The 24,049-nt window shown below is 41.3% G+C and overlaps 1 protein-coding gene across 10 annotated transcripts in view; it reads left to right on the forward strand.

The window, feature by feature from the left end:
• The window catches only part of SPIDR (scaffold protein involved in DNA repair), a 563,099-nt gene that overhangs the window by 534,597 nt on the left and 4,453 nt on the right, over nucleotides 1-24,049 (forward strand). For 7 of the 10 annotated variants that reach the window (XM_027596446.2, XM_027596461.2, XM_027596418.2 and 4 more), the window contains 5 exons: nucleotides 2,086-2,296; nucleotides 2,993-3,145; nucleotides 20,011-20,104; nucleotides 21,163-21,277; nucleotides 21,576-21,629. In XM_027596446.2, coding sequence (XP_027452247.1) covers nucleotides 2,086-2,296; nucleotides 2,993-3,145; nucleotides 20,011-20,104; nucleotides 21,163-21,277; nucleotides 21,576-21,629 — 627 coding nt within the window. The remainder of the gene's footprint in view (nucleotides 1-2,085; nucleotides 2,297-2,992; nucleotides 3,146-20,010; nucleotides 20,105-21,162; nucleotides 21,278-21,575; nucleotides 21,630-24,049) is intronic. The other 3 variants (XM_027596452.2, XM_027596428.2, XM_027596436.2) reach the window with 2 other exon arrangements.

The raw sequence follows: 24,049 nt of genomic DNA on the forward strand, positions 1-24,049 counted from the left end.
TGCAATGATGTGGCTGGAACTATAGGGTATTATGCTAAGGGAAATAAGTCAGTCAGAGAAAAATATATGATTTCACTCATATGTGGAATTTAAAAAACAAAACAGATGAACATCGAGGAGGGAAAGGAAAGGAAAGGAAAAGGAGGGGGAAGGAAAGGGAAGGAAAAATAAAATAAGATGAAAACAGAGAGGGAGTCAAACCATAAGAAACTCTTAACTGTAGGAAACAAACTGAGTGTTGTTGAGGGGAGGTGGATGGGTGGATAGGGTAACTGGGTGATGGACATTAAGGAGGGCACTTGATTTTTTTTTTTAAAGATTTTATTTATTTGACAGAGACACAGCGAGATAGGGAACACAAGCAGGGATTTGGGAGAGGGAGAAGCAGGTTTCCCGCCGATCAGGGAGCCCAATGTGGGGCTCGATCCCAGGACCCTGAGATCATGACTGAGCCGAAGGCAGACGCTTAACGACTGAGCCACCCAGGCGCCCCAGGAGGGCACTTAATTTAATGAGCACTGGGTCTTATATGCAACTGATGAAAAACTAAATTCTAGGGTGCCTGGGTGGTTCAGTTGGTTAAGCGACTGCCTTCGGCTCAGGTCATGATCCTGGAGTCCCGGGATCAAGTCCCACATCGGACTCCCTGCTCAGCGGGAAGTCTGTTTCTCCCCCTGACCCTCTTCCCTCTCGTACTCTCTGTCTCTCATTCTCTCTTTCTCAAATAAATAAATAAAATCTTTAAAAAAAAAAAAAACACTAAATTCTACCCCTGAACATAGTAGTACAGTATGTTAACAAAATTGTATTTAAATAAAAAAAGAAAAAAAAAGTAAATTTGCTATAGATACAACAAATATTTTATACCTGCTTTATATCAGAGCCCTATATAAAATTTGAGGGCAAGTAACAAGTATTCCGGTCTCAGTCAGTTTAGGTTGCTATGGCAAAATTCCATACACTGTGTGGCTTAAACTGCAACAGTTTATTTCTCACAGGTCTGGAATATTAAAGTCTGAGATCAAAGTGCCACCAGGTCAGGTTCTTAGTGAGCGCTCTCTTGGTTTACAATAGGAAATCTCCTTGTATCCTCACAATGTGAAGGGCAGAGTGAGGAAACAAACTCTTGTCTTAAAAGGACAGGAATCCCATCTTGAGGGCTCTACGGAGGACCTAATTACCACCCAAAGGCCCCACCTACCATTATCACACTGGAGGTTAGGACTTCAGCATATGAATTGGGGACTTAGGGGTGGATATAAACATTCAGTTCATAACAATCACTGATCCTTAGGAAACTTAAATCTAACAAGAAAGAAGAATGTGTATGGACTAAATATAAAACAATGTGGTAATTAACATTCTGAGATCTGGAGGAAAAGAACAATGAAATCTCCCTGAGTAGTTCAAGGACAAGTACAGTAGTGCCAGGGAAGGGCAGACTGTATCCCTAACAGGTACAGGGTTTGCACTCTCAGGACACAGCCATGTCAGTGGGCACTAGTGACGAAGACCTGCAGAGTCTATTGTATATTTGAAAATAGTTGTTGGAATGATAACTAAAATTGTTAGTAATAATCATCTAACATAATGCTTTTTTAAAATTCTGGATAATGGAACACTACATCAAAAACTAATGATGTACTGTATGGTGACTAACATAATAAAGTACACACTGGATTTTGAAGATTTAGTACAAAAAAACAAGAAGATAAAATATCTCTTTTGTTTCGGGTGCCTGGGTGGCTGAGTTGGTTAAGCGACTGCCTTCGGCTCAGGTCATGATCCTAGAGTCCCTGGATTGAGTGCCGCATCGGGCTCCCTGCTCGGCGGGGAGTCTGCTTCTCCCTCTGACCCTTCCCCCTTTCATGTGCTCTCTCTCTCTCAACTAAATAAATAAAATCTTTAAGAAAAATTGTTTTAAAAAATACATATATCTATTGTTTCTATTTATTATATGACAAAAGTATATTTTGGATATTTAGATTAAATACATTAAAATTAATTTTAAAAAATTAAAAAAAAATTTGGATAGTAAGAATAGCTCTTAAAGTTAATAGACTTGACTGTGTCTTTGAATTGTAGGTAAACAGTTTGCTTCCTCTGCAGCAAAGGGAGATTTGGCTGATGGTGACTGATGTCACCCTGCAGATGCAGGATGAGAATAACTCTGGCCTCCCCAAAACCATGCCAGTCTGTGTGGCCCCCTCATGTGTGTTGAGCCAGGAAGTCCTGAAAGCGCTCACCGAGGCTGTCTCTCACAGCTTTCTCTTCAGGGATACTCTCCGAGCCCAGGGTATGCTTTCTTCTTCCTAGCTTTGACCCAGTGGTGACTGATAGATGCCATAAAATGGCATTGTGGGCTTTGCCTTACTCTGGAACTGCTGGCCCCTTCATGAAGCCAACTGTGGACATGGCACATGGAGTGGAAGAGACCCATGATACCAGCCCTCAGCTTTCACTAGCCCCTGTCATGGGGCTAGAACCTTCACAGAACCAGAACCCCTGCAGTACTGACACTCCCTGTGAAAGATGCCATTGGTTACTCAAGGATTGTCTCTTGGTGGCACACATTACAGGTACAGAAGCCACTTGAAGTCATTGCCTGGAACATCACTTTTTAAAACAAACAAAAAGCTAGAACATTATAAATAATACACTTAGATCAGTTAGCTCTTTTTTGCCAGGAATCAAACTAGAATCCTGCCCAAACTATATTTTTATTTTATTTTGTTGAGATATAATTTGCATACCACAAAATTCACCTTTCTAAAATGAATTTGAATCTAGTTTTGTGTGCTTTCCCCACTTAGCACACCTGTGACTTTAGCACTTCTTTCCGTACAGTGCATGTGTCATTGGATACAATGGATGGGCATCAAAACTGTGCCCTCTGCCCACAGTGGGGTTGGCAAAGGACACTGTCTTTACTGGCAGGAGAACTCACTTTTTTCTTCAGTGCTTCAATAATCTGAAGTGTCTCTGTTGGCAGGTCGGATTGTTTGTGTTGAACGAAGTGTCCTCTTGCTTCAAAAGCCCCTTTTGGGTGCGGGCTCCGGTGCTTGCTCCTGTGAACTGACTGGCCCTGTGAAGCTCAATGAACTGGATTCTGTCACTCAGGTCAACTCCGTTTGCAGCGTTCAAGGTGGGTAGTCAATCCTGGTGGAAATGGTATTTATATTTTTTTAAATACCATACTTCATATTCATTTCATTTATTCAACAAGTTTTTATGTTTGACATGTTCCAAACTTTGGATACCTAAGAAACAAAATCAGAAGAGGTTCTTGCCTCTTAGACTTCTAGTGGGTATAGAAGACCTCAATGAGCTGTGCACACAATCACGTATAGAACTGCAATGTTCCAAGTGCTCCATGTGCTGATTGCTGGGGCCTCACCTTGTCAGGGAGCTCACTGTAGTCTCCTCAAGGACAGGAGCCTTGTGCTGAGATCTGAAGGATAGGAAGTAGCCAATTAGGTGAATGAGTAGGGGCAGGAAGGATATCTGACAGAAAAAGAATAGGACATAAAAAGGCTGCTGACAGGGTAGAGTTGGGGAGCACCATCTGGATGGATGGAGTGACCGGAGATTAGGCTGAAGGGCCCAGCCACTGCCCAAGTCAGTGGCCCTAGCAGGAGTGCGCTCTGTCATCGACAGAGAGACGGGTTCTCCAGGTTTTGTCTCTGCAGAGCAGAGTGGAAGGGCCAGGGCCTTGGGTGGTAGCAAGTGGGAGGGCAAGCACCAGTCCAAAGATGTGAGACAAGGGAGGAAGCAAAGTAAATCTGGAAGTGGGTTTAGTTGGGGGAAACAGACAGGTTGGGTAGTGAATTCAGTACAGAGGGAGCAAGGTGTAGATGGAGGGTGAGAATGTATGTGATGACCTCTGAGATTCTAGCTTAGGCAACAAGGCAATGGTAGAGCTGTTCAATGGAGTAGAACATGGTGGAAGAGGCCAGCTTTGAGAGAACAATCTTAGCTCTGTCTTGGAGAGCTTAAGTGTTTTTGATACATCTGAGATGTTTCAGTAGCTGATTTCAGGATCTTAGGGTTCATAGATTTTTTAACCAACTTTTTTGAGATATAACTTACATCGCTACAATTCACTCATTTAAAATGTTTTAGTATATTCAGAGTTATGCAACTATCACCACATTGTCGGGACACCTGGCTGGCTCAGTCAGTAGAGCATGCAACTCTTGATCTCAGGTTGTGAGTTTGAGCACCACATTGGGTGTAGAGATTATTTAAGAAAAAGAAAAGAAATCTTTAAAAAGAAACATTGTCATCATCCAAAAAATATACCTCATGCCCATTGTCAATCACTCCCCATTATGCTCTCCCACCCCAGCCCTTACCCTGGTCTTAGGAAAGCACTGATCTACTTTCTGTCTTTATAGAATTGCTTTTTCTGGATATTTTACATACATGGAATCACACATTATATAGTCTTTGAAAATTGGCTTCTTTCACTTGGCATAATGTTTTCAAAGTTATCCATGATGTACCAGGTATCGGCACTTCATTTCTTTTCTTTTCTTTTTTTTTTTTAGAGATTTTATTTATTTATTTGACAGAGAGATAGCGAGAGCAGGAACACAAGCAGGGGGAGTGGGAGAGGGAGAAGCAGACTCCCGCCGAGCAGGGAGCCCAATGCGGGGCTTGATCCCAGGACCCTGGGATCATGACCTGAGCCAAAGGCAGACGCTTAACAACTGAGCTACCCAGGTGCCCCAGCACTTCATTTCTTTTTATGGCTGAATATTTCATTGTATGGTTGCACCACATCTTGTTTTATCCATTCATCAGTTGATGGACATTGGGTTGTTTCCACTTTTTGGCTATTGTAAATGGTGCAGCTATGGATATTTATGGACAAGTTTTTGTTTGAACAACGTGTTTTCAAATTTGGGGTATGTATCTAGGAGTGGAATTGCTGGGTCATATGGGAAACCCTGTGCTTAGCCTTTTTGAAGAAATGTGTAAGTGTTTTCCAAAGTGGCCACACTATTGGTGTATCCTTAATATTAAAAGATATTAATTTCCAGAAAGCATACAAAAATTCACATTTCCAAAAGTAATTTCTAAGAAGGCCTATTTCCTCCAGCCTTGCCCACTGCTAGATTTCTGAATCTTTATAATTTTTATGAATAGCAAAACTCTGATCCTATTGTTGTTGCTTTAATTTACATTCCCCTGCCTGCTTGTGAGATTGAGCACTCATTCATTGTGTTGAGGCCATTTGGATTTTCTTTTCTGTGCATCTTCTTTTAGTGTTAGTACCAAAACATAACTAAGATTGTGATTTGAAATGAGAAATGAGAGCAGTATAGCCTAGTGGTCCTGAAGAAAGCAGACTCTTAACAAGCCACCTGTCATCTGGGTCTTCTATTTTCTCATCTGTAACACAGGGCTAATAGAATACACCTTAAAGCACTGTTGAGGATTAAATAAGATAATGCACATGAGGCTTTGGGGGCTTGGAGCACTCACAGAGTAGTGGAGAAGGATGACATCTCAGTGCTTCCACTTCTACAGACCAGGAGGGCTGGCTGAGGGCAAGAGCCAGTGAGGCAGTAGGTAGGTGGCCTTGGGACTGTTAGGATTTGTCAGACAGAGTGGTGAAGGTCTTCCAGACAGATGAAGGCCATATGGAAAACCCACAGAGGTGCCAGGGGCAGTTGTAAAAGCTTTATGTGCTGGAGGAGGCAGGGCCTTCTTGGGATGGAGTTGGCTCTGTCTTGTTCTGCTATTCCCAGAATGCTAAGGAGGTTGTATGATCAATTTGTTTTCTTAAATGAAGCAATTTTGTCACCATAGATAGACTATGGTACAAAGCTGGATTCATTCCTGACAGGCTGTTTGGAACTGTGCAGGGAAGGAAGGACTGAGAGTCTGCAGAGGCTAAGTGGACTGTGGGGGTTTCCAAGAATTGGCTCTGCTGGGCCCCTGGGCACAGGCTGTGAGGACAGGGCACAGGCTGTGAGGACAGCGCACAGTGCAGACACACGCCCTGCAGCAGATGCTCTGTGCACCTGTCCTTGTCACTCTGCCCACAGCCTGCTACCGCTTACACATCTCCACCAACTCCAGGGGCCTCCCTTCCACCTTCATTCTCTTCACTGGCTGCCATCTGTTCTCGTCCCACCCCTCACCTCTCAGGTGAGCCCAGGATTGGTCAGGGGCTCAGAAGAGAGAGAAGGGTGTGGGAACAGTCTCCCAGCAGTGTTCTCTGCCCCACATTTGAGAGGGACCACCACCCATCCACACTGCTTAAGCTGCATGGGACCCTGGAGCACTTGGATGGCTCAGTTGGTTGAGCATCTGACTTTTGATTTCGGCTTAGGTTGTGATCTCATGGGTCGTGGGATCGAGCCCTGCTTCAGGTTCAGTGCTCAGTGTGGAGTCTGCTTAAGATTCTCTCCTTCTGCCCTGCCTCTCTCTCCCTCTCTCAAATAAATAAATCTTAAAAAAAAGAAGCTATATGGGACCCTGTTATTATAAGACCATAAGAATCACCACCACCCATAGCACCATATTATGAGAAAATATGTACCTGAAGAGTTTGGCTTCTAAAGGAGGGTTTGAAACCTAACCCATTATCCATAGCCAGCGAATGCCACAGAGATGCAAAAAGAGGAAAACGTGTAGATTCTTGTGGGGAGAGAGAAGACCTAATTTTTCTAGTTTCTGAAGAATATATTTTTTTAAAATAATAATTTATAGGTGGGATTTATAAAATTATAACCATTTTAAAAATTGTCCATACTACCCAAAGCAATCTACAGATTTAATGTTATCTCTGTCTAAATACCACAACATTTTTCACAGAACTAGAACAAACTCTCCAAAATTTTGTGTGGAACCACAAAAGACCCCAAATAGCCAAATCAGCCTTGATAAAGAAGAACAAAGCTGGAGGTATCACAATCCCAGCTGTAGGTATCTACAAAGCTGTAGTAATTAAAACATACTACTAGCACAAAAATAGACACATGGATCAAGGGAACAGAATAGAGAGCCCAGAAACAAACTCATGCTTATGTGGTGAATAAACCTATGACAAAGGAGGCAAGCATACACAGTGGAGAAAGACTCTCTCTTTAACAAATGGTGCTGGGAAAACTTTCTTATACACAAAAATAAATTCAAGTGGGTTAAAGACCTAAATGTGAGACCTGGAACCATAAAACTCCTAGAAGAAAACATAGGCAATAATTTCTTTGACATTGGCCATAGTAACGTTTTTCTAGGTATGTCTTTTCAGGCAAGGGAAACAAAAGGAAAAATAAACTATTGGGACTACACCAAAATAAAAAGCTTTTGCACAGCAAAGGAAACCATTACCAAAATAAAAAGGCAACTTACTGAATGGGAGAAGATATTTGCAAATGATATAGCCAATAGAGGGTTAATATCCAAAATATATTAAAAAACTTATATAACTCAATACCAAGAAAACAAATAATCCAATTAAAAAATGGTCAGAGGACCTGAATAGACATTTTGCCAAAGAAGACATCCAGATAGCCAAAAGACACATAAAAGATGCTCAACATCACAAATCATCAGGGAAGTGCAAATCAAAACCACAATGAGGTATCACCTTATACTTGTCAGAATGGCTAAAATCAAAAGTACAAGAAATAACAAGTGTCAGTGAGGATGTGGAGAAAAAGGAACCCTTGTGCACTGTTGGTGGGAATGCAAATTAGTGCAGCCACTGTGGAGAACAGTACGGAGATTCCTCAAAAATTAAAAATAAGGGGTGACCAGATGGCTCAGTCAGTTAAGTGTCCAACTCCTGATTTTGTTTGGTTCATGATCTCAGGGCCATGAGATTGAACCCCACATCGGGCTCTGTGCTCAGTGGGGAGTCTGCTTGAGAGTCTCTCCCTCTCCCCCTCCCCTACTTGTGCGCATGCTCTCACTCGCTCTCTCTAAAAATAATAAATCTTTTTAAAAATTAACAATAGAATTACCATATGATCCAGTAATTACACTATTGGGTATTTATCCAAAGAAAACAAAAACACTAATTTAAAAAGATATATGCACCCCTATGTTTATTGCAGTATTATTTATAATAGCCAAGATATGGAAGTAACCCAAGTGTCCATTGATAGATGAATGAATAAAGAAGATGTGGTGTATATATATGGAGTAGAATATTACTCAGACGTAAAAAATAATGAAATCTTGCCATTTGCAGCAACATGAAAGGACCTAGAGGGTATAATGTTAAGCAAAATAAGTCAGAGAAAGTATATGAGATAGCATATGATTTCACTCATACATAGAATTTAAAAAACAAAACAAATAAACAAAAAAAGAGACCAAAAAACAGACTCTTAAATGCAGAGAATAAACTGGTGGTTGCCAGAGGAGAGTTGGGTGGGGTATAAGTGAAATAGATAAAGAGCATCAAGAGTACACTGATCTTGATGAGCATTTGGTAACATATAGAATTGTTTTTGTTTTTAAGATTTTTATTTATTTGGAAGAGAGTGAGAGAGCACAAGCACGGGGAGGGGCAGAGGGAGAGGGAGAAGCAGACTCCTCACTGAGCAGGGAGCCCGATGCTGGGCTCAATCCCAGGACCCTGAAATCATGACCTGAGCCAAAGGCAGACACTTAACGGACTGAGTCTGCTTGAGACTCATATGTGTACAAAACTAAAGGCACTGGTGCCCCAACACATAGAATTATTGAATCAGGGGTGCCTGGGTGGCTCAGTTGGTTAAGCGTCTGCCTTTGGTTCTGGTCAGGTTCCCAGCATCCCAGGATCGAGCCCCGCATCAGGTTTCCTGCTTAGCAGGGAGCCTGCTTATCCCTCTCCCTCTGCCTGCCTGTGTGCCTCCTTGTGCTCTCTTTCTCTCTCTCGCTGTCCCTCTGTCAAATGCATAAATAAAATCTTTTTAAAAAAATTGTTGAATCATTATATTGTACACCTGAAAGTAATATAACACATAAGTTAATTATACTTAATTAAAAAATAATTTTAAGTGAGCAATTCAGTGGCATTTAGTATATTGACAATGTTGTGCCACTATCTCCTATTTTATATTTTGTCTTTTGCCAACTCAGTGGCTTTGAAAATGAAGTTGCATTCTATTTTTTTTTTAAGGTTTTATTTATTTATTTGACAGAGAGAGACACAGCGAGAGAGGGAACACAAACAGGGGGAGTGGGAGAGGGAGAAGCAGGCTCCCCGCTGAGCAGGGAGCCCGATGCGGGGCTCTATCCCAGGACCCTGGGATCATGACCTGAGCCGAAGGCAGACGCTTAACGACTGAGCCACCCAGGTGTCCCGCATTCTATTTTTTAATAACAGCTTAATTGAGATGTAATTCGCATACCATGAAAATCACCCTTATAAAACAACTCAGTGTTTTTTAGTGTATTCATGCAGTTGTGCAAGTATCCCCACTATTTCCAGAATATTTTTATCACCCCAAAAAGAAACCTCATGTCCATTAGCAGTCACCGCCCACTCTGTCCAGCCTGTGGCAACCACTAATCTACTTTCTGTCTCAGTGGATTTGCTTCTTCTGGACAATTCATTTGATAGAATCATATGTGTTATTTTTGTTTCTGGTTGCTTTCATATAGCAGAACATTTTCAGAATTCAACCGGGTTGTAATATTTATCAGCACTTTGTTCCTTTTTATAACTTAATAGTCCATCACATGGATATACCAAGTTTTGTTTATCCATTCATCAGCATCAACTGTTTTTAATATTATGCATAATCTGGGTAGTGTTAGTCCTCCAACTTTGTTCTTCAAAATTGTCTTGACTATTCTAAGCGTTCTTTTCTCTTTCCATATAAACTTTAAAATTAGTTTGTTTATATCCATAAAATAACTTGCTGGGATTTTGATTGGGATTGTGTTGAATCTGTAGATGAATTTAGGAAAAATTTATATCTTAACCCATTGAGTCTTTCTATCCCTGAACATGGATATCTCTCTATTTAGATTTGACTTCTTTCAGCAAGTTTTTAAGAAGTTTTCTTCATATAGATCTTGTACATACTTTGTTACATTTGCACCTAAGTATTTTACTTATTTTAGTGTTGATGTAAATGATGGTGTGTTGGGGTTTTTTTTAATTATTTATTTATTTTAGAGAGAGAGAGAGCATGAGCAGGAGGGGCAGAAGGAGAGGGGAGAGAATCTCAAGCAGACTTCACGCTGAGCACAGAGCCCTATGTGGGGCTCAATCTCAGGACTCTGAGATCATGACCTGAGCCAAAACCAAGATTTGGACAATTAACCGACTGTGCCACTCAGATGCCCCAATGGTGTTGTGTTTTGTTTTTTTGGGGTTTTTTTTGTTGTTGTTGTTTTTGAGAGTAAAAGCAGGTTTATTGGCTCCAGGAAAAGGAGCAATAGTACCTAGCTCTCAGGTAACCCCTCGCTCTATATACAGGCCGTATCCAGCCCAAGGTCCACTGGCTCCTTCAATTTGAGAGTCCATCCAGTGCCTCCCTTCCCGGGGTTGGGGAGGGCTAGCTGCCTGATGGTGAGGTTCTGGACTCTTCAGCAGCAACCCCTGACCCAGCTGAGGCAGCCTCGTAGTCTGCGATGCAGCGCTGTACCAGAGCAGGCATGAGCGGCACATAAGCGGCCATGAGGCGGTGGTTGGAATGGATCAGCTTCCCTGGTGTGTTTTTAATTTCAAATTCCATTTGTTTATTGCGAGTGTATAGGAAGGCAGTTGATTTTTGTATTTTAATCTTGTATCCTACAACCTTGATACAATCATATTTGTTTTTTGGTTGACTCCTTGGATATTCTACATAGAAAACGATGTCATCTGTGAACAAGGATGGTTTTTTCTTTCTTCCTAATTTGTATACCTTTTATTTCCTTTTTGTGTCTTATTGTATTAGCCAGTACTTCCATTATAAAGTGAATAGAAACAGTGCGAGGGGATTTCCTTGCTCTATTCCTGATCTTAAGGGGAAAGCATCTACTTTCTCACCATTAAGTATGATGTTGGCTGTAGGGGTTTTGTTTATTTGTTTGTCATTCTTTCTGCTAAAGATAGTATCTCTTCATTCCATATTTTGAAAGAAAAAGTGTTAGTTCTTCAGCCCTTCTTTTACTCTACTCTTTCTTTCCACCTTTCTACAGTTGTTTCTGTACTTTTTATTGTCAAGATTGATATTCTTTTCTATAACCATAATTAAACCTGAACACTTTGTCTACAGATTTTTTCTTTTTTTTAACAGATTTATTTTCAAAGATGAAAATAAATAAGTGGTATTTTTTATTATTGTGATTATATAAATATTTTCACTGAACAGGAAACTAATATAATGCACTTCTATTTCCTTTCTTGTGTGATTTCTCACAAATTTATATTGACTTTTATTTTCCTTGCATTGCCTGCAGTACATCTTTTTTTTTTCCAAATCTCCAAAAATGGTGACAAATCATTGGAGTTTTCCTTTGTAATTTCCTCCTAGAGCTTTCTGTCCCTCCAAACCAATCTGGACTAGTTGCTCTACTCTCAGCTATCTTCCTGGGACCCTCATATTAATCATTTAGGTTTAATTCACTGTTTCCTACACAAGGCTTCTTTATTGGTTTATTCCACCTGTGGGTTTTTGTACATATTCTTTACCAAATTGAGGAAGCTCTTCTCTGTTCCTAGATTGCGGAGAGTTTTTATCATAATTGGATGTTGGATTTTATCAAATTATTTTTCTACATCTATTGATAGGATCATATGATTTTTTTCTTTAGTCCATTAATATGATAGATTACATTAAGTGATTTTTAAAAAAAAATACTGAACCAGCCTTGTATACCTGGAATAAATCCCACATTTGGTCATGGTACATTTTTTTTTATATATATACTGGATTAGATTTGCTAATATTTTGTTAAGGACTTTGCATCTATGTTCATGAGAGATGTTATTCTGTAGTTTTCTTTTCATGTCTTTATCTGGCTTTGTATTAGGTTAATGCTGTCCTCACAGAATGAGTTTAAGAAGTATTCCTTATGCTTATATTTTTCTGAAGAGATTTTAGAGGATTGATATCATTTCTTCCTTAAATGTTTGGTAGAATTCGCCAGTGAACCCTTCTGGGCCTGGTGCTTTCTGTTTTAGAAGATTATGAATTATTGATCCCATTTCTTTAATAGATGTAAGCCTATTCAGATCATCTAGTTCTTCTTGTGTGAGTTTTGGTAGATTGTGTATTTCAAGGAATTGGTCCATTTCACATAATTTAGCAAATTTGGGGGCATAGAGTTGTTCATAACACTATTTTATTATCCTTTTAATTTCCATGGGATCAGTAATGATGGCCCCTCTTTCATTTCTGATAGAAATAATTTTTTATTCTTGATTAGCCTAGCTTGAAGTTTATCAATTTTTATTGATCTTTTGAAGGAATCAACTTTTGGGTTTCTTGAATTCCTCTACTGAATTCTTGTTTTTAATTTTATTGATTTCTGCTCTAATTTTCATTATTGCTTATATTCTTCTTGCTTTGGTTTTAATTTGCTTCTCTTTTTCTTTTTTTCCTAAGATGAAGACTTAGATTATTGATCTTAGATATCTTCTAGTATATGCATACAGTGCTATAAATTTCTAAGCACTGCTCTTGTAGTTTTGATGTGTTTTTATTTTCATTTAGTTCAAAATATTTTAAAATTTCTCTTGAGATTTATTCTTTGACCCATGTATTACTTAGAAGTATATTATTTAATCTCCAATTATTTGGGAGTTTTTCAGCTATCTTTCTGTTATTGTGTTTAATTTCATTATTGTCTAAGAGCATACTTAATATGATTTCTGTATGATTTCTATAATTTTAAATGTGTTTTATGCCCCACTTTGTGGTCTGTCTTGATGGATGTTCCATGTGAGCTTGAGAAAAATGTTTATTCTGCTGTCATTGGATGATATATTCTATAAATGTCAATTAGATCCAATTGATTGATGGTGCTCTTCAGTTCAACTATGTCTTTATGATTTTTTGCCTTTGGATCTGTCAGTCATTTATAGAAGGGTATTGATGTCTCAAAGAATAATAAATAAAATATAATGATGGGTTTGTTTATGTCTCCTTGAAGTTCTATCATTTTGCTTCACCTATTTTCACAGTCTGTTGTTAGGCACATACACATTAAGGATTGTTATATCTTCTTGGCAAATTGACCCCTTTATCATTATTTAATGTTCTTCCCTATCTCTGATAATTTTCCTTGATCTGAAGTCTGCTCTGCTTGAAATTAATTTTAACTATTTTAACTCTTATTAGTGTTAGCAGGATGTATCTTTTTCTATAACTTTACTTTTAATCTTTATGTGTCTTTATAGTTGAAATGGGTTTCTTGTAGACAAGATAGAGTTAGCTCTTGTTTTTTGTCCACTCTGATAGTCTCTTTTAATTTGTGTTTTTAGACCCCTCACATTTAAAGTCAATACTCATGGGGCACCTGGGTGGCTCAGTCCTTAAGTGTCTGCCTTTGGCTCAGGTCATGATCCCAGAGTCCTGGGATCGAGCCCCGCATTGGGCTCCCTGCTGGGCGGGAAGCCTGCTTCTCCCTCCCCCACTCCCCCTGCATGTGTTCCCTCTCTCGCTGTGTCTCTCTCTGTCAAATAAATAAATAAAATCTTTAAAAAATAAATAAAGTCAATACTCATATATAATTGGATTAATATCAGTCATATTTATAATTGTTTTCTGTTCATTGCTCTTGTTTCTTTTCTCATCTCCCACCCCTTTTCTGCCTTTTCTCATTTTAATTGATCATTTTATGATTCTATTTTCTCCTCTCTCTCAGCATATTAACACTTTTTTTTAACATTCTTTAGTGGTTGCCCTAGATACACTTACAACCAATCAAGTCCACTTTCAAATAACACTATCCTCCTTCCAGGGTAGTACAGGTATCTTACAAGGATATTCTCAGTTCTTCCCTCCCATCCTTAGAACATTTCTGACATTCACTTCACTTATCCATAAGGTATAGTCACTGAATGCATTGTTGTTATTATTACTTAAATAAACTATTATATTTTAGATAAATTTAGAATAACAAATGTAAAAGATTTTCTTTTACCTTCATTTATTCCTTCTCTAATGCTCTTCCTTTAGTTTATGTAGATCCAGTTTCTGACCTATATTATTTTCCTTCACATGTTACCATTTCAATGTAGAGTTCCCTGTGGGTCTCTCTCTCAAGCTGTCCTGCAGGCCTCTGGGTGGGTCAGGTGGATATGTAAACACTGCTATCATGGTGCTGCCAGATCCTCTGATAAGAACCAGTCAACTAAGGATTAAGAGAAAACAAAACCCCAGCTGCAAAATAGCAAATATTGGCCCAGCCTTCCATGCAGGAACACCCCAGCCAACACAGAGGCTGGGGCACTGACCAGATCCCACGGACAGACAGAAAGGCACAGAGGCTCCCTGCCCTGTTCTCCAGCCAGCTGTAGGCTCATCCAGATCCCACTCCTCTCTACTTTGTGAAGTAACAATAGTAGACACCCCCTTCTCAGAAACTCAGCCTTGCCCTACTCTGTCCATCCCTGTCCCAGAAAGTCCAGTGATGGCTTGTCCAAGGATAGCCCTAAGCAGGCTCTTTAATCATCTGTAGGAAGTCAGTGCTGGGAGTTGGATAGCTCTCTGCAGCAGCTAAATCAGCTGGGCATCGGGGTCTCCAGCAATGGTGTGGACATTGTAGAACACTGAGCATTTTCCTCAGGCAGGGCTTGCACAAACTCAGAGTACAGCCCTGTGAGTCAGTTGGCCACTGAGAAATAACATCTGTCCATCTGCATAAGTGCTTCTAGGAAATGGAGCCTCCGCGAGGGGATAGTGCTCACTGCTTCCCTGGGTGTTCAGGCCTTCTCATCTCATTTCCCGAACATCAGCATCCAGACCATGCAAAGACTTCCTCCCAGTTTATTTTTTTAGGATGACAGAGTTTTGCAGCATTGACTTTTATATCTTTGCATTGCTTGTCACTTATTTATACACCCCTTGCTAGTGGGTGGTGGTCTTGCTCACCACCGTGGGCATGAACTCAGCAAGTGCACATTTGTACTGTCTCCCTGGGAAGGCGTGGCCAAGTCCTGTCTTCAAACCAGGCTTTGGCCTCTAACTAGAAGGAAACACTTCTGAGCCCCAACTTCTTTCCGTCAGAGAAAAAGTTTGGAGAGGAGGGTGTGGCGGAGAGTTAAATGTCACTGAAGAAAATACCAGAGCATGTAGGTGCTATGTGCCCTACTAGAAAGGAGCCACTGCAGTTCCCAGGAAGGAGCCTTTGAAAAAACCTTTTTAAAAAGATGCTTTAATAAATACGTGATATACCTTTCCCAAGCCTAATTACAAGAGATTTCTGTAAATAAGGAAAGTAAAAGCTTTCAATAGCAGACTGCAGCCTAATGATGAGTGTGATGTCAAAACCATCAAACTCTAACAAAATTTTTTTTCCTTCTGATGTTCATATAAATGAATGTTCTAGATACTAACAGTTTAATAGTACACTTCCCAGTAATCCCTTAGAATTTATTTAGAGTTACCAGAAGGCATTTCCAGTGGTGTGTAGACCCTAGATAAAATAGATTTCTTCAACTGTGTCTTGTTCCCTACTGGAAAGAAATTGCTTAATCCCATCTAAATGTAAATGAAGTTAACACCCAAAGATATCCTAGGATAAAAAGGAACTTCAGTTGGTAGCAGTCTTCTTTTTATTAGTTCATGTGGCAGACACTAAGTACTGCTGGGCACACACACCCATGGAATGGGAGCCGCTCATCCTGCTTGGCCCTACTTATGCCTCTGCCTGTTGTGAATTGGTCAACACTGCTTTCCGGCCGTATTATAAGCCATTATTGACTTTACTTTTAATCCCTTTGACTCAATCTTGATTAGATTTGCAAGGACAATGAAATTAGCTGGGACAGCCTTTCCAAAATCAAGATCTATTATTTTCATTTTTAAAAAGTCATTCAAGTGGGCATTGCATGAATGCATTTTAGTAAATCAAGCCTACTTAGTTGTAACAATTGTTTTATCCTCTACAGATAAATTTTTTCCTTATGCTTATTCTAGTGGGGAATGAAATTCTTTGCTCCAGGAGTAGGAGGGATGACTCTTCTATTTTTCTGGAAACTTAGGTCACATCTTGCTTGTTTTCAAATGTCTAATTTCACCACTTTTCAACAGGAATGGTCTGTGATTTGCCAGCATGTCTAGATGATATCTATAATGCTTCACATTTCAAGAAAGTAGAACATCTCAGCCTCCTGTTTAAAATTCCTCACTGGCTTCTCATGCCTTCCAGGTCTAAAATCCCCAGCAAGACCCTGGATGACTTGGGTCTCCCAACCTCACAGCCATGTCACTTGCCTTTCCTTCATGCCCCTTTGGCCTCCAGCCCTGCTTCAATGTGCAGGGTCAGCCTATGCCCTCCACCCCACCTGCAGCCCCACCTCAAGTCTCTTCTTTTGGGAAACATTCTCTGACCTCAAGCTAGCATGGAGGGCCTCTCTTCTCTACCTCCAGGGGCCTTTTCCATTTCTCAGTTTAGCATTTATTTCATGGTATTTTTTAATGGACTATTTTTAGAGCAGTTTTAAGTTTACAGCAAAGAGATTCCCCATACCCTACACATGTGCTGCGTCCCCCACTATCAACATCCCCCACCAGGGTGGTACATTTGTTATAGTTGATGAGACTACATTGTGACATCATAATCACCCAAAGTCCAGAGTTTACATTAGAGTTCACTCTTGGTGTTGTACATTCTATGGGTTTAGACAAATGTATGACATGTATCCATCATTATGGTATCAACAGAATCGTGTCACTGACCTAAAATTCCTCTGCTCCACCTATTCATCCCTCTCTCCCCCTTAACACCTGGCAACCACTGATCTTTTTACGTCTGTGTAGTTTTTTTTTTCTGACTGTATAGTTTTGCTTTTTCCAGAATGTTGTATAGTTGGAATCATGTAGTATATAGCCTTTTCAAACTGGCTTCTTTCACTAAGCAATGTGCATTAAGTTCTTTCCATGTCTTTTCATGGTTTGATCGCTCATTTCTTCGTAGTGCTGAATAATATTCCATTGTCTGGAGGTACCACAGTTTTATCCATTCACCTACTAAAGGACAGCTTGGTGGCTTCTAAGTTCTGGCAATTAAGAATAAAGCTGCTGTAGGGGCGCCTGGGTGGCTCAGTCGTTAAGCGTCTGAGGTCCTGGGATCGAGCCCCACATCGGGCTCCCTGCTCCACGGGAAGCCTGCTTGTCCCTCTCCTACTCCCCCTGCTTGTGTTCCCTCTCTTGCTGTGTCTCTGTCTGTCAGATAAATAAATAAAATCTTAAAAAAAAAAAAGAATAAAACTGCTATAAACATCTTTATATAGGTGTTTGTATGGACGTAAGTTTTCAGCTCCTTTGGATAAATACCACCAAGTACAATTGCTAGATCATATGGTATGACTATGTTTAGTTTTATAAGAAACTGCCAGGGCGCCTGGGTGGCTCAGTTGGTTAAGCGACTGCCTTCACCTCAGGTCATGATCCCGGAGTCCTGGGATCGAGTCCCGTATCGGGCTCCCGGCTCAGCGGGGAGCCTGCTTCTCCCTCTGACCCTCTCCCCTCTCATGCTGTTTCTCTCTCTCTCAAATAAACAAATAAAATCTTTAAAAAAAAAGAAAGAAAAAGAAAGAAACTGCCAAAATGTCTTCCAAAGTAGCTATACCATTTTGCATTCCAACCAATCAGGAATGAGAGTTCCTATTGCTCCACATTCTTACCAGAATTTGGTGTTGTCAGTGTTCTGGATTTTGGCCATTAAAATAGGTATGGAGTGTTGTCTTATTATTGAATGTTTTTTTTGTTTGTTTTGTGAGGTTTTTTTTTTACTTATTGAAGTATAGTTGATTCACAGTGTTACATGAGTTTCAGGTGTACAACATAATGACTTGACAACTTTATTCATTATGCTATGCTCACTGCAAATGTAGCTACCATCTGTCACCATACAGCTCTACAGTCTCATTGATTATATTCCCTGTGTTGTAGCTTTCATCCTCATTACATTCATTCCATAACTGGAAGCTTATATCCCCCCCACTCCTCCCTCCTCTGGCAACTACCACTTTGTTCTCTGTATTTATGGGTTTGTTTCTGCTTTTTGTTTATTTTGTTTTTTTAGATTCCACATATGAGTGAAATCATATAGTATTTGTCTTTCTCCGACTTATTTCACTTAGCATAATACCCTCTAGGTCCATCCATTTTGTTGCAAATGGCAAGATCTCATTCCTTTTTTATGGCTGAATAATATTCCATTGCATATATGTGTGTGTGTGTGTGTGTGTGTGTGTGTGTATACCATATCTTTTTTATCCATTCATCCATGAATGGACACTTGGGCTGCTTTCATAATTTAGCTATTGTAAATAATATTGCTATAAACATCGGGATGGATATATCTTCAAATTAGAGTTTTTGTTTTCTTTGGGTAAATACCTAGTAAGGGAATTACTGGATTATATGGCATTTATTTTTAATTTTCTGAGGAACCTCCATATGCTTTTCCAGAGTGGGTACCTCGGTTTGCATGCCCACAAACAGTGCACTAGGGTTCCTTTTTTCTGCATCCTCACCAATACTTTTTTTTCTTATCTTTTTTATTTTAGCCATCTTAACAGGTGAGGTGATATCTCACTGTGATTGTGATTTGTATTTCCTTGATGATGAATGATGTTGAGCATCTTTTCATGGGTCTGTTGGCCATCCAAATGTCTTCTTTGGAAAAATGTCTATTCAGGTCCTCTGCCCAGTTTTAATTCCATTGTTTGGATTTTTTTTGGTGTTCTCCTTGTTTTAATTTGCATTTCCCTAGTCACATGATGTTTGACATCTTTCATATGCTTATTTGCCCTCTGTATATCATCTTTGGTGAGGCATCTATGAAGGTCTTAGGCCCATCTTTTAATTGGGTTGTTTGTATTGTTGAGTTTTAAGAGTTCTTTGTATATTTTGGGTAACAGTCCATTACCAGATGTGTTTTTTTGTGAATATTTTCTCCCATATTCATAATGTTTTTCTCATTATGTGTTCATCTCGGCCAGACTATGGAGTTCACAAGAGTAGGGACTGTAGCTTTCATCGTTACATTTTTTATGCTACACATATATCCCACACTAAGTAGCATTGTATACATATTTGTTGAATAAATAAGTCACAAAAGTTGAATTAAAAAAGAAATAAGGAAACCAGAGAAATCACGTAAGAGGAGATATGAACAAAGCAATAAGAATATTTCTCTTTCCTTATCAAGGAAGTGGAAACTAAGATAAGGAATTCCATTACACCTATTAAGGAGGCAAATACTAGCATGCAGCTCAGTGAAGCTAGCACTCTGTAAATGGATGGTGAAAGTGTGAATTAGAAAGTCCTTGTGGGAAACACCTCTGAAAGGGTGTTTCTGCATCTCCAATACTCATATTCTTGGCAGAGTGATTCTGCTTCCAGGAATCTATCCTAAGGAAGGTATCTCACTACAGGAAAGGCCTTATGTGGAAAGCTGTCCACTGCCTCAGACCTGTATGTCCAGTTTGGAGGGAACCGTGACACATCACCTAAATTGAGTATCGATAAGACAGTCCTTACAACAGCTCTACAGCAACCTACAAAGTAGAATGAGACATTGCCTGACGGTTTGCTTATAATGATTTCAGTACGTATGCATCTGGAAAAAAAGACTAAAAAGATGAGGCAGAATGGAAATACTTGGTTGGGTAGTAATGTGGGCAACTTTTAAAACTTACTTTTTATTGTTGTAATTTTGTTTTTGCAGTACATGGAAATTATAAAAAGCTTGGGAACACTTACATAATCTCATAAGTGAGGAAAAAAAAGTCTGAGGAATCTCACGTTAACATCTATGTCTTGAGGGGCAAAGAGAAGTTGGGAGGGAAGACACTGCCTCTGGACTCCAGCTTTTGCTTTCTCTTGGGCCTAGGCACTGTGGTTGGTGTGGACGAGAGCACTGCTTTCTCCTGGCCCACTTGCGACCTGTGTGGCAACGAGAGATTGGAACAGAGCCCAGGAAACAGGTGAGGGTGCAGGAGCTGGCCTGAAAGACCCCGGGGCAGCCGCAGCCAGTCCGAGGGGCTCCACGGCCGCACTGCCTCGGGCCAGCTTCCCCTGCTAAGGCAGGGCTGCCACTGGGAAACCAAGTTCCCATGCTGCTGCTTGGAGGCCATGGCACTAGGTGTGTTTACTTCTTTGTAACAGGGATTTTTGCTGGTCCTTTCAGTTCCTCCCATCTTAAAAGAGAAAAGAGCCAGGTTTTGTACTCAGGTCCTTTATTATCAGCAGAGAAGAGAAAAAGGGCAAACCTGAATAAATGAGACAAACTTGGTAACTGTACAGCTTGTCTTTTGCAGGGGTGCAGACTTTTCCAGGGACCAGTGAACAGCTGTATAATCAGACATTCATTCCTTCCCCGACCAGAGTTACTGCATATCCTCCCTGGGGCTCAGGGAGCTGGGGCTGGGTATCAGTGTCATTCTGAGCCAGTTCCCCAGGCTCCCAAGGTGACTTTGTCACCTGACAGAAAGGGGCATACTCATTACTTTTCTGCTTCTTAATAACCAAAGCACAAGTGTTTTCTTGATGCCTCCTGGGTTGGTGGTCTTATGTATAAACAAGGCATCACTGGATCATTCTAGAGACAAGAAGAGTGTGTATCACAGGTTTACTTGGTAGCAATAAGGAGCGTAGCTACTGGTGATTAGAAGTAGGTTTTCCTGTTCAGGCAGATGGGAAGCCCTGACTTCCCCTTGCTGAGCAGAGGGCCTCCACTTCGCTTCATGGGATGTTTGCTGTCATCCTCTATGCCCAGCTTGAATGAGGCTTCCCTGCCTGAGTGTCCTTTCCGTCCCCTGGGGCGTCAATTGCCCATGCAGCGGTTAGCCAGAAGCTGACGCTGATCCCTCAGAACAGGCTGAGCTTCTTCTGGCCTATTTCAGGAACTTGGTTTCTGAGAGTAAATCCCCCTTTTCTATATCAGCAAACACTCAGATTCAGAAAGAAGTGTCTGTCTACTGCTAGACTCTTTTGATTTGTGCCTTTTCAAGTGTTATCTTCCTTATGTGTTTCCAATCAACAGAGGCACCTTTTCCTGTGGGGACTGCTCCCGTGTGGTCACCTCTCCTCGCCTCAGAAGGCACCTGCAGGTGTTCCTGGACTGTCCGTCTCGACCGCAGTGCACAGTGAGGGTCAAGGTAGGAGCGGTGCAGGAATTCATGTGCATCCTACCCCACCTCATGGAACTGCTCTGCCACAGTAGCCAAGAGGGCAGCATCTGTTGTTCCTGCCCTGGGGAGGAGATGGGAAGGACACCCCCTCAGGAGAACAGTCTTTCCACATCCAGGACTTACAGTCACATTTGACATAAGGCTCTGAGGTGGAAGCTGCTAAAGAAATGAAGGTGGTTTAGATTGAACATTACCCTCCATGCGTGGGCGTGAGCACTTGCCCCAGTCCTGGGATTTTAATCAGCCCGCCCCACTGTTATTGCAGCTGTCCCAGGCCAGTATTTCTTCACTCCTGAGGTTTGCCGCCTGCGAGGATGGGGTAAGTCCAGGAATATGCAGCCCAGGTGTGCACCCCTGTGTTCTTAAGCCCCGAGTTAGTGGATCATCTCCAGGTGAAGATCCTTGTCCCATGTATTTTCAATTACAACAAAGTGCCACAGTATCATTGGGTGCATGCTAAGTGTTTAGACTATACCAAGACATGGATATGTCTTACTACGGTTAATAACTATACAATAGTCAATAATAAGTCTTACTCCCTGACAAATAGCTGTGTCTGTTCATGAGATTCTTTCCGTTTTGGAATTGAGGTGATTTCCTGACCAATCTTGCAGTAGATACATGAATATGCCGCCCTGGCTTTGATTATAGTTAGACCAGGGACATTTCAAGTACTACTGTCATGATTCAGGTTAATAGAACAGAAATATCTGAGACACACACATTTTGTGTTTTTTAATTGCTGGGTATTCCAGAGTCTGAGTAACTGGAAACTTAACCATTATTTCTCAGAACTCTTTTGCCTTCCCTGAGAGTTACTATGGTGTGAGGCTTATTAAAGTGGTGCGCTCCTCCAAGAAAACCACCACCTAAATATACATAACTTACAGTCAAGAGACAGTTTCTTCCTTGTGAAATTTAGCCCTCATAAACAAAAGAGCTCTGTCCTTGAGATGTCACCTCTGTCTTGTCAAAACCAATTAAAAGCACCACAAGTGGCTTCAGGAACCACTGAACCCCAGAGAAGAGCACTGAGGACTGACCCCACTGGGGTGATGCCAGGGCACAGCACCTAGGTCACAAAAGTTATCCATGGCCAGTGTTAGGGTCCACATCCAAGTAGCAGACTTGGGCCAGCTGGGGAGATTGTGGTGAAAAGGGGGCTGATCATCTACAGAACTTTCTGATGGGGTCCCATGGTCAAATTCCACCTCTGATTGCAGTCTGAATACAAGGCTGAATTTATCCATCCTCTGGAGCTGTGAGGGGCTTCTGCCCCTTAGGAACGGCTGGCAGCATGAGGAGGTGGGGCAGCCATTTGCACTCATTCCTCAAAACCATGGCTCTCAAAGTTTGGATTCATTGGGTACGTGGATAAATCCATGGATAGGATCCTTGAGGATCACTGGTCTGACTGTGGTTTCCAACCCTGATTTCAGGGTGGAACTGCCTGCGGGGCTCTAAAAAGAGTTTCTGGCTCCGCCCCTGGGATAAAGCCCACCAGCCTGTGCATAGTTCCCTAAAGCAACTCCATGACACCCCCAACCCAGCACCAAACCTTTATCTACAGGGCTCTTTCACATGTAGGGATTGATGTGTAGACCAGGCCGTAGGAGGGTTTATGAGCTAGTTATTCCCTGATTGTTTACAAGTAAAATGCAAGTAAATAACTCTAATGGACTAAGAACTATGCTCACAACTTTTCTCACACATTGCCTTATTTAATCTCTCCAACATCTCAGTGGTGCAAGATCCACATTTTACCACTGAAGAAACAAGAGTGCAGGGCTCACAGTCACGGTCTCTGTTGGGTACATTGTTATCCCCACAAGTGACCACCTAACAGAGTGGGAGGAGGGTGACAGGGTCCTTATGTGTATGTTTCTATTCTTCCTGAAGTTTATATGTTTAATGTGTGACGAGACAGTGGTACCTGTTGGCTGATCCCTTGTCACCTCACCTCTGTCTTTGAGGTGGGGGTGGGGGAGGAGGAAGAAAGAAGGGTGTGATGCTGGGTAAGGCTGATGAATTGGAGGGATCTTTAAACAGGTGCTAAAAATGGCAGATCTAAGTTATCAGGGAAGATATTTCCATGGAAAAGGTTGAGGGAAAGTGTTGGGGAAAACTCCTGCTTAAGGAGAACACAGAGCGAATGAACCAAAACGCACAACCTAAACAAACAAAAACCAACAGCACTTGGGATGGCGCCTAGCTCCCTGTAGTCCCACACAGCACAGAGGTGCAGTGCCTGCCCTGCAGTTCCTCAGGTGGCCTTGGCTGGGCCCTACCAGGCTCAAGCCTGATCTCGCGCTGGTTTCTCGCAGGCTCTCCAGGAGAGCAGCCTGGTGCTTCTTCTAGAAAGCCTCCAACCATGGACTGCCCTTGACTACCCTAACTCCCTGTAGGGACCCAGAGACCAGGAGGAGGCCCTGGCAGAAATCCTGCCTCTTCATTTGATTTCCTTCTGACTGAGGCTGACTTGTACCTCTCACACATTACACTTAACTACAGTACGCCCGTAGGCAAAGCCCTAATTATAAAGAGCTAGGGCGTGTGTACAACTGTACGTGTGTGTGTGTGTGTGTGTGTAGGTGGGTTTGCCCATGGGTGTGCTTGAATGTGTGTATACACCTGTGTGTGCTCATGTGTACATGAGTGTGCCTGAGTATGTGCCTGTGTGTGCACATGTGCACTGGGTGAGGCACAGGGTGGCAACAGCCTCAGGTATCACCTTTCTGG

Source organism: Zalophus californianus, chromosome 4 (assembly GCF_009762305.2).
Source record: "Zalophus californianus isolate mZalCal1 chromosome 4, mZalCal1.pri.v2, whole genome shotgun sequence".
NCBI classification, from domain to species: domain Eukaryota; kingdom Metazoa; phylum Chordata; class Mammalia; order Carnivora; family Otariidae; genus Zalophus; species Zalophus californianus.